Source organism: Brachyhypopomus gauderio, chromosome 19 (assembly GCF_052324685.1).
Source record: "Brachyhypopomus gauderio isolate BG-103 chromosome 19, BGAUD_0.2, whole genome shotgun sequence".
NCBI classification, from domain to species: domain Eukaryota; kingdom Metazoa; phylum Chordata; class Actinopteri; order Gymnotiformes; family Hypopomidae; genus Brachyhypopomus; species Brachyhypopomus gauderio.
In genome coordinates this window covers 3022969-3037968 of record NC_135229.1, presented here as the reverse complement: position 1 = coordinate 3037968, position 15000 = coordinate 3022969, and the positions used below count along the sequence as shown (strand labels likewise).

At 50.0% G+C, this 15000-nt stretch overlaps 1 protein-coding gene across 1 annotated transcript in view; it reads left to right on the top strand.

Annotated features, from left to right (window-relative positions):
* Positions 1–15000, top strand: part of LOC143483329 (receptor-type tyrosine-protein phosphatase mu-like) — a 120810-nt gene that overhangs the window by 57328 nt on the left and 48482 nt on the right. The window contains 4 exon segments of the mRNA XM_076982172.1: positions 6200–6476; positions 8158–8194; positions 8895–8969; positions 9946–10081. Of these exon segments, the coding sequence (XP_076838287.1) occupies positions 6200–6476; positions 8158–8194; positions 8895–8969; positions 9946–10081 (525 nt within the window).

Genomic DNA, 15000 nt, shown 5'->3' with positions numbered 1-15000 from the left:
AAAGTTTGTTCCACCAGGATCCGTCTGAGAGCGAGGCAACAGTAGTTTGGCATATTCCTGTAATTAGTAATCAGTAAACGTTAACACATGCGTTCGCACACACTACATTCCCATGGCTCAAGTTGGCCGCGACAACTAATCTCTGTACAAACGCGCGCGCGCAGGCCCTCGTGAGCGAACTCTCTCTCTCACACACACACACACACACACACACACACACACACACACACACACACACTCGTGTCCAGAGGGGGAAGACGCCGTGTTGTTGTGCTGGGGTTTTTAAGAGGATTACTGATGTGTCTATCAGTCATGTTGTGTTAGTATAATGTTCGGCGCGGTCTCGCCTCACGCTGCCGCGCGCGCCACGGAGAAAGACCGATTCGGGACGCTTTGCCTTATCGTTCACGCCAGTCAATCGTTGCTCTCCGTTTTCAGTCCTGCACCGATCACTACACGCCAGCCCAGGGCAAGAAAGTCAAGACGCTTCAAGCTGATAACACACACACACACACACACACACACAGATAAATTCGAAGGGTAATTGAGCGTCTGAAGATGTGAAACAGCAGGCCACAGTTCTCATGTCGGATCTGTTTATGCAGTTGATTGGACTGCACCCCCCCCCCCCCCCCCCCATCGCTTCTAAACAAACCCTATACTTTACATTAATTATAAACATTATTATAGTCCTGTGTTCTGGGATATGCCACGGTGTACTGGTACCAAGGCGATACTACACAATGAGACGCGTTTTGCACTAACTTTGATCCAGCAGAGACTCTTGGAATCATCTACTTGGGGGGGGGGGGGGGGGGGGGGGGGGAGGAAACAGTCTGTGCCTTATGCTGTCATAATTTCGCTATAATTCTCCTGAGGGATTTCAGATTACGGTGCCGGTGATGATGATAACTGCTGGTGAGGTTCGTTTTCCATATTGTTTTTTAAAATGCACCTGCGACAGGCAGAGATGACTGGAGTGACGTATGAAGTTAGAAGGGGGGGGGGGGGGGGGAATGGAGAGAGATGATGGTGTAATACTGTTCTCAGAATGGTAGCATGTCTAAAACTCCCCAGGGAGGCGTAAAGCAGGGGGGTGTGGTGAGGCAGCCAGGACGGAGTGAAGCTCCCGGCTCTGTGCGGACCTTAGGAAGCCCCTTAAATCAGGCAGATATAGTGGCTCCTGTAGCACCGCGTGCCCACCTGATCAGCAAGGTGTGCAGATAGGTGAGAGAGGAACAGCGCGAGGAACATGGAGTGATTTAGGCTGCACTCTCTCTCTCTCTCTCTCTCTCTCTCTCTCCCTCTCTCCCTTTCTCCCCACGCATCCACTCTGACACACAGTAAACCGCACTCTCAGGTCACCCCTCCCGTTGATACCAACTCAATCCCCCCCCCCCCCCACCCCCCCCCCGTAATTGGCAGCCGTGGAGCTTGGCCAAGCAGTGAGGGCCTAATTGGTGTCGGAGCTGCCCACAGCCGGGCTGACCAGGCCACAGGTGCTGCCCCGCTCGACGCCACCCGCTCCACTGGGAGGCTCCCTTCCCGTCTTCTCTCTATTCCTCCCATCCCACCCTCGTCTTTTCACTCGTTTTCCAGCTCTGTCTGCTCTTTTTATTCCCATCTGTGACTTCGTTGTTTTCCGCCCCCCCAGCAGGGATCCTTTCCTCCCTCTGTCCCGATTTCCGTCTCTCTCTCTTTTTAAAGAAAGGAAATGCCTCCATCCCTCCTTTCTTCGTCCTTTCTTTGTCTCTGTTGCTGGAGGTTTCAATCAATTAATCATGGGGCCGCCAGGAGACGTCACGTCAAGCTCAGGCATGATTCTGACAGGTCAGGGTAGGGTGGTGGTGGGGGCACACGCTGGTCTCCGCCCCCCCAGGACACACCGGGACGACCCATGGCCCCTGAAAGCATGCCCCACATCCGTGAGGATTAACTGCTGTCAACCAAGATGACATGTCAAGCTTAATTAATGCTGTGCTAATACAACACTACATATTCCTTTATATGTAGACCCTGTTTTTAAGAATGGGCTCAGTCTCAGTCGCGGGATGATTTCAGGACGTTTCAGTGTCCTGCTACGCGTCCAGTTGTTTTTTGGGTGGGTGTACAGCAGGCATCATTAAGCACAGCCAGGATCACACGCATCACGTCGTCCACTCACGTGAGTAAGAGAGAAGTGAGGTGCGTGTGCCTGACTGCCATGCACGTTTAACCTGTGACCTTTGACAGCTAACGAAACATAAATTAAGCTTGGCTGTATATCTGATTTTTTCTTTTTTCTTACAGTTAGTTACAATGACAGACATAATGTATAATGTATGTCCTAAATTAAATAAACATAAGAGTGAGGATATAAAAAAAAAAAAGCTTCTAATTTGTTGCCACTTCCTGGAATGTTCTTTGCTAAAGGTTTCTCATGCATAAATTTTTGTTTGCGCAAGCATAAATTTTTGTTTGTTTTGAAGTGTCTCCAGCTCGCGCTCGCGGGAATGAGGGAAGGTAACAGGCTTGTTCAGCTCAACACAGCGCTGCACGAACCGGTTAGCCTGCACGCTATAATCTCACGAGAGAGATGTCGTACCCCGTTATAATCTCATGAGAGTGATGGCGTATGCGATTATAATCTGACCAGAGCGATGACGTACCCCGTTATAATCTCACGAGAGATATGACGTACCCCATTATAATCTCACGAGAGCGATGACGTACCCAATTAGAATCTCACGAGAGCAATGACGTACCCCATGATAATCTCACAAGAGGGATGACATACCCCGTTATAATTTTACGAGAGAGATGACGTACCCCGTTATAATTTCACGAGAGAGATGACGTACCCCGTTATAATCTCACAAGCGCGATGACGTACCCCATTATTATCTCACGAGAGTGATGACATTCCCCGTTATAATCTCACGAGAGCGATGATGTACCCCATTATAATCTCACAAGAGCAATGACGTACCCCATTATAATCTCACGAGAGCAATGACGTACCCAATTACAATCTCATGAGACCGATGACGTACCCCCTTATAATATCACGAGACCGATGACGTACCCCGTTATAATCTCACGAGAGCGATGACGAACCCCATTATAATTTCACGAGTGCTCCAGGGGCTTCTCCAGTGGAGAGCCGGCCTGATGAGCTCAATCCGTATTGGCTACAATCTCTGGCTCCTCCACTGACTCCAGCTACTGTCACTAACCAACCAATGGGAGGTTCACTTTATTACGAACAAGCAGTGGCGGACTTAGCAATTTGGGGGCTCAAGGCGAAATTAGCTAGGGGGCCCATCAACATTAATATGCGAGAAATAAGTTAGCAAGTCAGGGGGCCCTACAGTGGGCTGCAGTGGGAGGGGCACAAGGCAGATTCCTAGCCACGCCTCTATGCAAAGACCGCCTCTGCGAACAAGCCTAATTTGATTGGCTATGGAAGGAAGGAACCATGGACGTAATTTTGATTTCAAAAGTGGGGGGGACATGGATTCGTCGCTATTTAAATATTTGGTTTTAACCGTAAAAACTGGGGGGGACCAAAGCCGGCTTTTGAAAAAGTGGGGGGGACATGTCCCCCCCGTCCGTCCCCCCCCCAAAATTACGTCCGTGGAAGGAATGCTGTGTCTTCTTTCACATGAATGAGAAACAGGTTCCCGAGAGTGTAGTGCTGGAGGTAGCCATCTTGGATTTTCTTGGTGGTGGTGCTGGTTGTGGGTGGGGTTCTGTTCACTCTATGCAAACCACTGCAGCGATACACACCCCTAAAATCACAAGAGCAGATGTCGAGTGAGAATATTAAACACCACGAGGAGTTCATGGGTGTTTCTACAGTATCCAAGACGTTAGATGGACATCAGTAAGATGATGGTTGTTTTGCACAGAATTTGTGGAGACATCTGTCGGCACATGTGACTCTTTTTGGACAGTATTCAAAGCCCTAGGACTTCTAGAATGGGGACTATTTTATGTCATACAGTTTTTTTTATATGAAAATAATGACATGGCTTTTGTGATGTAGAGCACTTGAGTTATTTGCAGCTAGAATAAAAATCAAAATAGCGCACGAAACAGAAAGTCAAACCACAAACCCTGTCCATGTCATCCAGAAGGTGCCGTCAGCTCGGAGAGGTCATGCTGTTGTTGAAGTTTCAGACAGAACACGGGCACGGGTCTGGGTCTGAATGGGGTGCTAGAACAGAACAAATTCAACAGACTAAAAATGCCAGTGTCTTTCAAAATGGGACTTGTATTGCTTTGTGTAAGAGTGCTTATGGTTGCCTGTTGGGAGAACCTGCCAGTGGAAATGGCCATGTTTAAAAAATGCCTGTATATTGAACAGAAGAGAGATGGTCTTCAACAACATGGTTCCCGATGATCTCAGCTACCTCATTAAACGCTCTCCTCCAGAGGGGCAGCAGGGATGTCTGGTCTCTCCTCCACCCTTCCCTCTCTGTGGTCCTCACACACTCCCACACACTCTCCCAGTGCCTCTCCCTCACTCTCTCGCTTTCCCTTTCCCTCTCATTAATCTGTAATCAGTAGGCCTACAGTCCTTCTGACCCCTCACCTCTGACCTCAAACCTTACAGCATGACCAGGTGCTAATTAACTTCCTTTCCCCCAAACTCAGCAGACTAAATATTTCAGCAGTTCTGTCTCCAAACAGGGGGCGCGGGTGCCAAGTCACACGACTGATCCCTGGGTACGAACGCGACTCCGATCCGTGACAAGCATGCTAACAGCTTTAGCCATTTAGGAGTCTATTCAAGAGGGCTGTGTTACAGCTATTTGCCTGAGTCAGCCCGTGGCGATGCGTATGCTGTTGTAAGGGTCGGACCACTCTGCATCATATAGAGAAAGTTTGGGAAAAAGTGCTTTTCAGCTGAGTCAGATTTTGATTTAATGAGAAAACACAGAGAAAAGGGCACTGGCCGGTTCCCGACCCACATAAATGTGAAATCTGGTAATTTCATTAACTACAATATATTTATGGGCCTTGCTCTTAATAACCACAGATAACCTTTTGCTAGCAAGCCCAAATCCAGCCTTCATGCAGATTAGCCAGCACAAAGGTCAGATTAGCATTGGTTAGCCTTCATACCCCTAGCCGCTAACCACCTCCTGTCTGGCCAAGGGGCAGAGAGGGAAGGAAGCCCAACTCTGTGTGGCTTTAGCTGGGAGACCGCATGGACACGTCTGCCTCCAGTGATCCCATCACACATGGGCAGCTGAGACGGGAAGCTGCTTCTGTTTGGGTTGTCTCTCCAGTGACTGTGTGATTGGGTTTCATGACTAGCTAGCATAAGCTAGCACGAGCGTTCCAAGCCAGCGATTTGGGGCACTCTTTAGGCGGGTGCATAATTTAGAGTATTAGGCCATTCCGTGTTGTACCGGACACACTATTATTTATTTACTCTACACGTTAGCTGGCAATACCTGGTTTGCCCGATCTCCAGCAATGGTGATTTGAGGAATCACTTCATAAAGCATCTCTAGGACTCTCCAGTAGGCCTACTTAGCACTGCTACATCGGGTTGTAAAGGGTTCTATTAGCTACCAGATTCAATATTTTGTCATCCATGTTGATTTTAAGAAGTTCTACATAGGTCAGTGCCTGGTTTATTGTAGCGTAGTGAAAAATGAAACGGGTTCAAACTCGGCCTAATCAGTCCAGTGTTAGAGTGCAGCCTAAATGCAGATTAGTGTAATCACACAAGCTTTTTGAACTTTTGATCTTCAAAAGTGTGTGTGTGTGTATATACAGCTGCATTTTCTTCAGAGAGCCACGCAGCCACTGCGTCCTTCTGGACGACAGCGTCTCGGCGTGAGGACTGTGGAAACGCGCTCGAGATGTCTGCATGTGTAGAGTGGCTGAAGATGAAGGAGAAAGAGGACATGGGGGGAGACGGGGGCACGCCGGGACCTGATTGAATGCGCCTGTCGATTGTGTCAGCCATTGTCTGCGTAAAAGCCAGAGCAGAGGCGAAAATTGAAACGGCCTTCATTCCCTTCAAAGAGAAAATATCTTCTCTTGTTGTACACATATTCATTTACTTAGCTTTTCTTTCACTGTGAACCCGTGTCATACTTTGTAGTGGTGCCGGGTAGTATTGATTCTCCCTCTCTCTCATTCTCCCTCCATCTCCATCCTTCTCCCCATCTCTCTTTTGCTCTCTCGTTCAAACACGCAGCGTGTATCAGGTGGTGGTGGAGGAGGAGAGGCCCAGGAGAGTGCGCGGGGGCGAGGCCGAGATCCTTCGATGTTACCCCGTCCCGGTGCACTACCAGAACGCCACCTCGCTCAACTCCAAGTACTACTTCACGGCGGAGTTCCCTTCCGGGGGCATCTCATCCCCACAGCCCTTTACCGTGGGGGACAACAGAACCTACAGCGGCTTCTGGAATGCCCCATTACTGCCCCACAAGAGCTACAGCATCTACTACCAAGCAGTCAGCACTGCTAATGGGGTGGGTACAGTACCGCGGCTAGTTTTCAACAGCTTGGTTGCAACACTAAGTTAGCTCTGCTAGCGGATTGGTTGTCATACTGGTGCTAGGTTCCTCTGCTAGCTGATTGGTTGTGACACTGTGCTAGTTTCCTCCTCTAGCGGATTGGTTGTCACACTGGTGCTAGTTTCCTCTGCTAGCGGATTGGTTGTGACATTGTGCTAGTTTCCTATGCTAGTTGATTGGTTGTGACACTGTGCTAGTTGTCACTGATAGTGCAGTGAGTGCCACATTGGTGTTTCACAGCTAGTTTCAGCAATTGACTGAGAAAGTAAGTGTGCATACAAGGACACACACACACACACACACACACACACACACACACACACACACACACACACACACACACACACACACACACACTAAGAGGCAGAGTGCTTTAGTTCTGTGTGTGTTACAAACTTACTGGCCACTTTGGCCCTGTTAGAACTAAAAGCAGAGTGGTTATTGTGGACATGAATAAGCATGACCGGTTAAGGTACCCACTCCCACCGCCGGACCTCTTGATCGCTGCAGGTCGTTTTAAAAGCTCTAGAAGCATGGTGACAAGTGAAAGGTTCACACACTCAGAGGACGTTTCTGTGTGTGTGTGTGTGTGTGTGTGTGTGTGTGTGTGGAGGGGTGCTGCGTAAAAGGCACTTTGGCCATGACAGCTCAGGTTTCTCCCCGAGAGTGACTGTGTGACTGACATGGCCGCCGTGTACAGCCTTCACCTGCTGAGAAGTGCCACACACGCGCGCGCACGCCCGCACACACGCGGGTCGCATTAACCACAGTTCCGCTTAATGCATTTCTGCGTCTTATTCTTCACTCTCTCTTTATCTTTCTCCGCCCCCTCTTCCCTTCTGCCTCTCTCCCTCCCTCTCTCTCTCCCTCTCCATCTTTCTCACCTCCGCTCTCGCCCGAGCTTTTAAGGAGGTTCTGCTGTTCAGATGGACAGCTCTGACACACACACACACACACACACACACACACACACACACACACACACACACACTCTTTAAAAGGTCCCTCTGTCATGGCGGGAGCAGCAATACTGCTTCTTTCTTCCTAATTGACTGAAGACCTGCTTTCTCGGGTCCGTCGCGCACGCAGACGGACGCCGGGCGACAACGACACGGCCGTCTATTCAACACCGATAATTAATCAAGCCCGCGTTTCTAATGTCCTTCCTTTTAGTTTAGCGGCGTGGAGGTTAAAAGACTCCGCACGCGCTATTTCTTTGAGTAACTTTAGAAAATGTTCATGTTTATATTGTAATGAATTATAACCCATCATGCGAGTACGGCTGAGGTTAGTTGAGACGAGTTTTCCGAGCGCTTCACGTTGAATAAATCACGGCACCCTCGAGAACCCAACAAAGCTCTCTATGGGAGTTAGTAAACTGTTTCTTAAATGGGCCCTGACTGATGAAAAATTACATTTCCAGGATTTTTGCATTTACTTCAAGCACGGTGGAGAGTTCACAGCTAATACAGTGATGTACAGCTGCAATGTTAACACTGCCCATTGCATCGTGTACCAGGGGCACTTACAGTACATGTTTAACACGCTGTCTGGCCTTGGTGGTGAGTGGAGATACACTCCAGAATTCACCTCACTGGATGATGGCTGACTGACAGCTTTCTGTTTTATTTTACAGGAGACGAAAATAGACTGTGTGCGCGTGGCCACCAAAGGTGAGAATCTGGTGTTTCACTATGATGCTGAAGTGATTGGCTGTGGTTCAATAGCAGTGTGACTTCTCATGGGCACTAATATTGATTATGACTAATGTTGTATTGCCTGTGATTCCATTGACAGCAATATCCTTCTTTCCTAATATATTTTTAGCGTAAGGCTTTTCAGCTTGACATAAAGGCTTCTACACTCTTGTTCTGACCCCCTTCTCTCTCTCCACCTCTCCCCCTCTTTCTCTCTCTCTATATATATATTCCTTGTCCTTGTCCTCTGTTGTATTCACAAATCTCTCTTCACAATTTGCCTGCTCTGATACATCCTCTCCTGTTTGAGTCCTGTATCCTCTTTCTCTGCTTTATTCGTCTTTCCTGCACTTCTTACTGTATTTTTTATTCTCTTCCTCCTCATTTCACTCTCTCCTTCTCCTTCTCTCACTTCCTCTCCCTCTCTCTTTCTCTCTTGCTCTCTCTCTCTCTCTCTCCCTCTCTCTCTCTCCCTCTCTCTCTCCCTCTCTCTCTCTCCCTCTCTCTCCCTCTCTCTCTCTCCCTCTCTCTCTCTCTCTCGCTCTCCCTCTCTCTTTCTCTCTTGCTCTCTCTCTCTCTCTCCCTCTCTCTCTCCCTCTCTCTCTCTATCTCGCTCTCCCTCTCTCTCTCTCCTTCTCTCTCTCTCTGCATGCTGGTTTGGATCTTACCCTGTCAGCCGCTGTCCTCGTGACGCAGCTCACTACCCCCTACATCCGCATAGCTCCAGCTGCAGGAGACAGTCAACTAACAGGTCAGACCCCCACCCTGCCAAGACTGTCTCGCTTCGTCCGCTTCCATCACAGACACACACACACACCCACACACACACGCTCGGGCGACTACAGCCCTGATGCAATATCTGTTTCTGCAGTCACACTCGTGCGAAAACAACCATGCAAACACTTGGACCCAACCAGTGGATTCTCCATGTGATACGTTCCAGTGTTCACAGACAGACAGTGCACATACTTCCATAAACACACACCGCTCATGTTTGATAAGTCTGTTATGGGGCTGGTTGTCTGTACGCACAGATGTGCACACACTCAAACAAACACACACACGTTCACTTAATACCAATCACAGGCTGGAGAAAAGTGTTTAAGAAGCTGCAGTGGGAGATCACTCACACTCATACACACACACACACACACACACACACACACACACACACACACACACACACACACTGTCCTGTTTCTCCCATTTGTCACCCCAAACTCACATCACAGGACACTACTCTATTCTTAGGCGCCAGAGCTGACATAGTTTCACATTACTGTGTAAACACACACACGCGCATCAGAACCCGTGTTATCAACGGGAGAGGAGAAGCTGTCTTGGACCCTTCGTTTATTTCTTCCCTGAGGCAATCTCTACCCAGCAGGCACTGAGGGACATGCAGCTCCAACATTATCAGGCCCAGCACTGCATGATGGCTCCTCAAAATAAACAGTCCAAATGTCTCAAAGGAATGCCAACACTTTACAGTCAAGGTTAAATAAAGTTCGCATATCTGCAAGGCTTTACAAGACTAATGTCAACACGGCAGTGCACTGAAGCAAACTGGGTAGACGCGGTCGCTGCTTTGAGAGACTACGCTCAGACTTTGCATTGACAGATGGAGCTGAATTCAGAACCACAAGAGCGACTCCGTTAGGTCCATTGGGTTTGTCTAATTTCAGATTTTTGTGCGACATTTTACCTTTGACCCATGACCTTTACAGGGGCAGCAACGCACAAGCCAAATGCGGTGGAGCCGGAGAAGCAGACCGACCACACGGTGAAGATCGCCGGCGTCATCGCTGGCATCCTCCTCTTCGTCATCATCTTCCTCGGCGTGGTCCTCCTCATGAAGAAACGGTTAGCACCGAGATACGCACACACGCGCACACACACGCACACACACACACACACACCTACACGTACACGCACAATCACACACATCTTATATTGATTGTCTTGTAGTGGGTGAACTAGCAAATAAAGCGGAAACACAGCAAATAGTTCTTAATATTTACGTTGTTTGCGTTGTCTTAACCTGCTTGCGGAGCTCTAGAGGTGAGTCCATTGAGAGGGGGGGTTTGAGCCACAGGTGTACCACACGCCATCTCCATATTACATGCCAACACCGGCCAGAAACCCCCCGAGGAGAAGATGTATTGGCTGGATTAAGCAGACGTGGATTTGACAGGATCTGCTCAAAGCTCTGCATCCCACGTGCAGGAGTGTGTGCATGGTGAAATAGTTAGGACTTAACCGTAGCACTAATAACTACAGCTTGAGTTATAGCCATATATATTTAAAAGCCTACTGCTAACAAATTTGGCCAGCAAAATAGAGTTGCTTCCCAAACAGAATTTGAATTTGAATCAGTTTTTAGATTCTTTTTTTCTACCACTAATGTTTTTTTAGTGACAGCAGTTAGATTTTACATTATTATATAAGGCTGCTATTACACATAAAATGTGTACAAATAAACTTTGAAAATGCACAATACATGATGTTTCTCTCACTACAGTTTCCTCTTCAGTGTCCAGTGGTAGACGTCCAAGATGGAGGGGGGTCCTCTGTCCTCAGTACCACGTTACGAGCAGACTAGAACAAAAAACCTATGGATGATAGACAATTCAGAAAACATATTTGAATTCAGCGTGCACAAAAGCATAATGAACAGGTTTTTTTAAAGGATGCAAAGTCCCAGTTGTCCAGATATCCCCCCCCCACCCCCCCGGTTCTTTTTCACTGCTGTTTTGTTGCAGTTTGATTTGATGTTGAATAATTAATCTAATCGTGGGGATGAATCTTATTAAGAATGGCTATATAACGGCGATATAGACAGATGTGATCATAATTTAATGTAGGAATCATATATTTTAAGTGAAAGCACACACACACACACACACACACACACACAGAGAGCAAAACAGAGGGAAAAGAAAGATGAGAGAGATTGTGATAAAAGTCGTGACGTGATGGAGTGATGAGTTAGCTTCAGGCTAGTTTACATAAGCCGAACCCCTTACAGAACCCAGGAGCCCCCAGAGACTAAGTAAATATTCACTGCTGCTTCACATACACACACACGTATACACACACACACACACGCATGTACACACACACACACACACACACACTTTTGCCCACATTCGTTCTAGATTAGTGGGCGTCTCTCAGTCACCCCTCAGTAAGGGCAGCTGAGTGTGATAGAGCACTGGGGCATGTAGCCCGGCCCACTCCCCTATCTGCCCTCCCGTATCTGCCCTCCCCTATCTGCCCTCCCGTATCTGCCCTCCCGTATCTGCCCTCCCCATCTGCCCTCCCGTATCTGCCCTCCCCTATCTGCCCTCCCCTATCTGCCCTCCCGTATCTGCCCTCCCGTATCTGCCCTCCCGTATCTGCCCTCCCCTATCTGCCCTCCCGTATCTGCCCTCCCCTATCTGCCCTCCCCTATCTGCCCTCCCCTATCTGCCCTCCCGTATCTGCCCTCCCCTATCTGCCCTCCCGTATCTGCCCTCCCGTATCTGCCCTCCCCTATCTGCCACACCTTTCATGCATTTCACAGGTGCTTTCCTTCTGACTGCGTGGTTTATTCTGAAATGACTTCCTCTTCGTGCAATAGAAACAGAGAACAGGTCACTGGAAGTCGCTGGAAGATTCCAAAGGAACACTGTCTGAGCTAGAGACCGAGAGTGAGAGCGATGGTGAGGGGGTGAGAGTGCGAGGGTGAGAGTGCGAGAGTGAGAGTGCGAGGGTGAGAGTGCGAGGGTGAGAGTATGAGAATGCGATGGTGAGAGTATGAGAATGCGATGGTGAGAGTATGAGAGCGTTAGAGGGCGAGAGTGTGAGGTTGAGAGTATGACGGTGTGAGGGTGAGAGTGCGAGGGTGAGAGTGCGAGGGTGAGAGTGCAAGAGTGCGATGGTGAGGGGGTGAGAGTGCGAGGGTGGGAGTATGAGAGTGCAAGGGTGAGAGCGTGAGGGTGCGAGGGTGAGTGCGAGAGTGCGAGGGTGAGAGTGCGAGGGTGAGAGTGCGAGGGTGAGAGTGCGAGGGTGCGAAGGTGAGAGTGCGAGGGTGAGAGTGCGAGGGTGAGAGTGCGAGGGTGAGAGCGCGAGGGTGAGAGCGCGAGGGTGAGAGCGCGAGGGTGCGAGGGTGAGAGTGCGAGGGTGAGAGTGCGAGGGTGAGAGTATGAGAATGCGATGGTGAGAGTATGAGAACGCGATGGTGAGAGTATGAAAGCGTTAGAGGGCGAGAGTGTGAGGTTGAGAGCGTGAAAGTGAGACCGCGAGGGTGAGAGTATGAGAGTGCAAGGGTGAGAGCGTGAGGGTACGAGAGTGCGAAAGTGAGAGTGTGAGGGTGAGAGTGTGAGGGTGAGAGTGAGAGTGTGAGGGTGAGAGTGCGAGGGTGAGAGTATGAGAGTGCGAGGGTGAGAGTATGAGAGTGCGAGGGTGAGAGTATGAGAGTGCAAGGGTGAGAGCGTGAGGGTGCGAAGGTGAGTGCGAGGGTGAGTGCGAGAGTGCGAGGGTGAGAGTGCGAGGGTGAGAGTGCGAGGGTGAGAGTGCGAGGGTGAGAGCGCGAGGGTGAGTGCACGAGGGTGCGAAAGTGAGGGTGCGAAAGTGAGGGTGTGAGGGTGAGAGTGCGAGGGTGCGAAAGTGAGGGTGCGAGGGTGCGAAAGTGAGGGTGCGAGGGTGAGAGTGCGAGGGTGCGAAAGTGAGGGTGCGAAAGTGAGGGTGCGAGGGTGAGAGTGCGAGGGTGAGAGTGCGAGGGTGAGAGTGCGAGGGTGAGAACGCGAGTGCGCGAGTGCGAGAGTGCGAGGGTGCGAGTGCGAGAGTGCGAGGGTGAGAGTGCGAGGGTGAGAGTGTGAGGGTGAGAGTGCGAGAGTGCAAGGGTGAGCGTGAGAGTGCGATGGTGAGAGTGTGAGAGCGTGAGGTTGAGAGTAAGAAAGCGAAAGCGCGAGGGTGAGAGCCTGAGGGTGAGAGTGCGAGGGTGAGAACGCAAGGGTGAGAGTATGAGAGCGCAAGGGTGAGAGCGTGAGGGTGCGAGAGTGCGAGGGTGAGAGTGTGAGAGCATGAGGTTGAGAGGGTGAGAGTGCGAGGGTGAGAGTGCGAAAGTGAGAGCATAAGGGTGAGAGTGCGAGGGTGAGAATGCGAGGGTGAGAGTATGAGAGCGCAAGGGTGATAGCGTGAGGGTGTGAAAGTGAGAGTGTGAAAGTGAGAGTGTGAGGGTGAGAGTGAGGGTGAGAGTATGAGAGCGCAAGGGTGAGAGCCTGAGGGTGAGAGTGCGAGGGTGAGAACACAAGGGTGAGAGGGTGAGATTGCGAGGGTGAGGGTGAGAGCGCGAGGGTGAGAGCGCGAGGTTGAGAGCGTGAGGTTGAGAGTGTGAGGGTTGGGGTGTGAGGGTGAGAGTGAGAAAGCGAGCCAGAGAACACGAGCGTGAGAGTGAGCGTGAGAGTGAGCGTGAGAGCGAGGGGTGTTTTAATTGAATCCCCTTTGCTAATATCTTAATCAAAGGAAGCAGCGTGTTTGAATACGTCGGTTTAATTAGCTGTATTAGATTATAAATGGAAGTGTGGTTGGACATGTTAATCCTCACGTTTCATCCGACCTCACAGTCCAATTGATAAGAGACGCCGTTCAGAAGAGACGCTGAAGCATTAGGGACAAACACAGTTTCTCCTTTAAACATACTGATTTACCTTTTCACAATGGACGTCACAACGAGAAGGTCCAGTCACGCAAACGCCATTAGGCCTGTAGTCCGAAACATCCCCGTCCAGTTCCCGCTGCTGACCAGTTATTCCACTTTTTCCACGTCCAATTGCGACTGATTGAATGGCAGGTGGTTACGTGATGGACACAAAAGATCCTTCTGACTGTGTAAGCAGTGAGGTGGACATGCTGAATTAATATAGGTCACATTTAAGTTCTTCAGAATGAAGTCAAATTATCCAGCCACCTTCTATTATTCATATAAAAGGCGCGTTCAAATTTGCCCGCAGTTGTTTCCGTGGCGTTTCTGAGAGGCGGAAGCATGGTGCTCCAGTGGCGTTTCTCCTGCCCAATCTTAGTGTGTCTCAAAGGCCCTGTGTGCATCCTGCCTTCGCTTCCCACCAATGGGGAGCACGCATGTTAAAAATGTGATTTTTGTCAATACATCTGATTGGTTAAAAATGCCTCATGGCATCATGGGCGGAAGTGAGACTCGGCTTATAAGACTGCAGCTGTCCCCATAGACCCCGTGACTGTCCCCCATAGACCCCGTGACTGTCCCCCATAGACCCCGTGACTGTCCCCCGTAGACCCCGTGACTGTCCCCCATAGACCCTCAGACTGTCTCCCATAGACCCCCTGACCGTCTGCCATAGACCCCCAACTGTCCCCATAGACCCCGCGACTGTCCCCCTAGACCCCCTGACTGTCCCCCATAGACCCCCTGACCATCCCCATAGACCCCCTGACCGTCCCCATAGACCCCCTGACTGTCCCCCATAGAACGCCTGTCCATCCCCCTAGACCCCCTGACTGTCCCCCATAGACCGCCTGTCCATCCCCCTAGACCCCCTGACCGTCCCCCATAGACCCCCTGACTGTAGACCCTCTGACCCCTAACACCCCCCAGCACAGACTCGTGTTTACGTTAGCGGCTAATCGTTTTAACGAACACGCCAAATCCTCCTTTCAGTAATAACTGTACCTCCCACGATCGTCAGGTCAAGTCTCTCTCTCTCTCTCTCTCTCTCTCTCTCTCTCTCTCTTGCACACACGTATGCCACCATGTCTGCTTT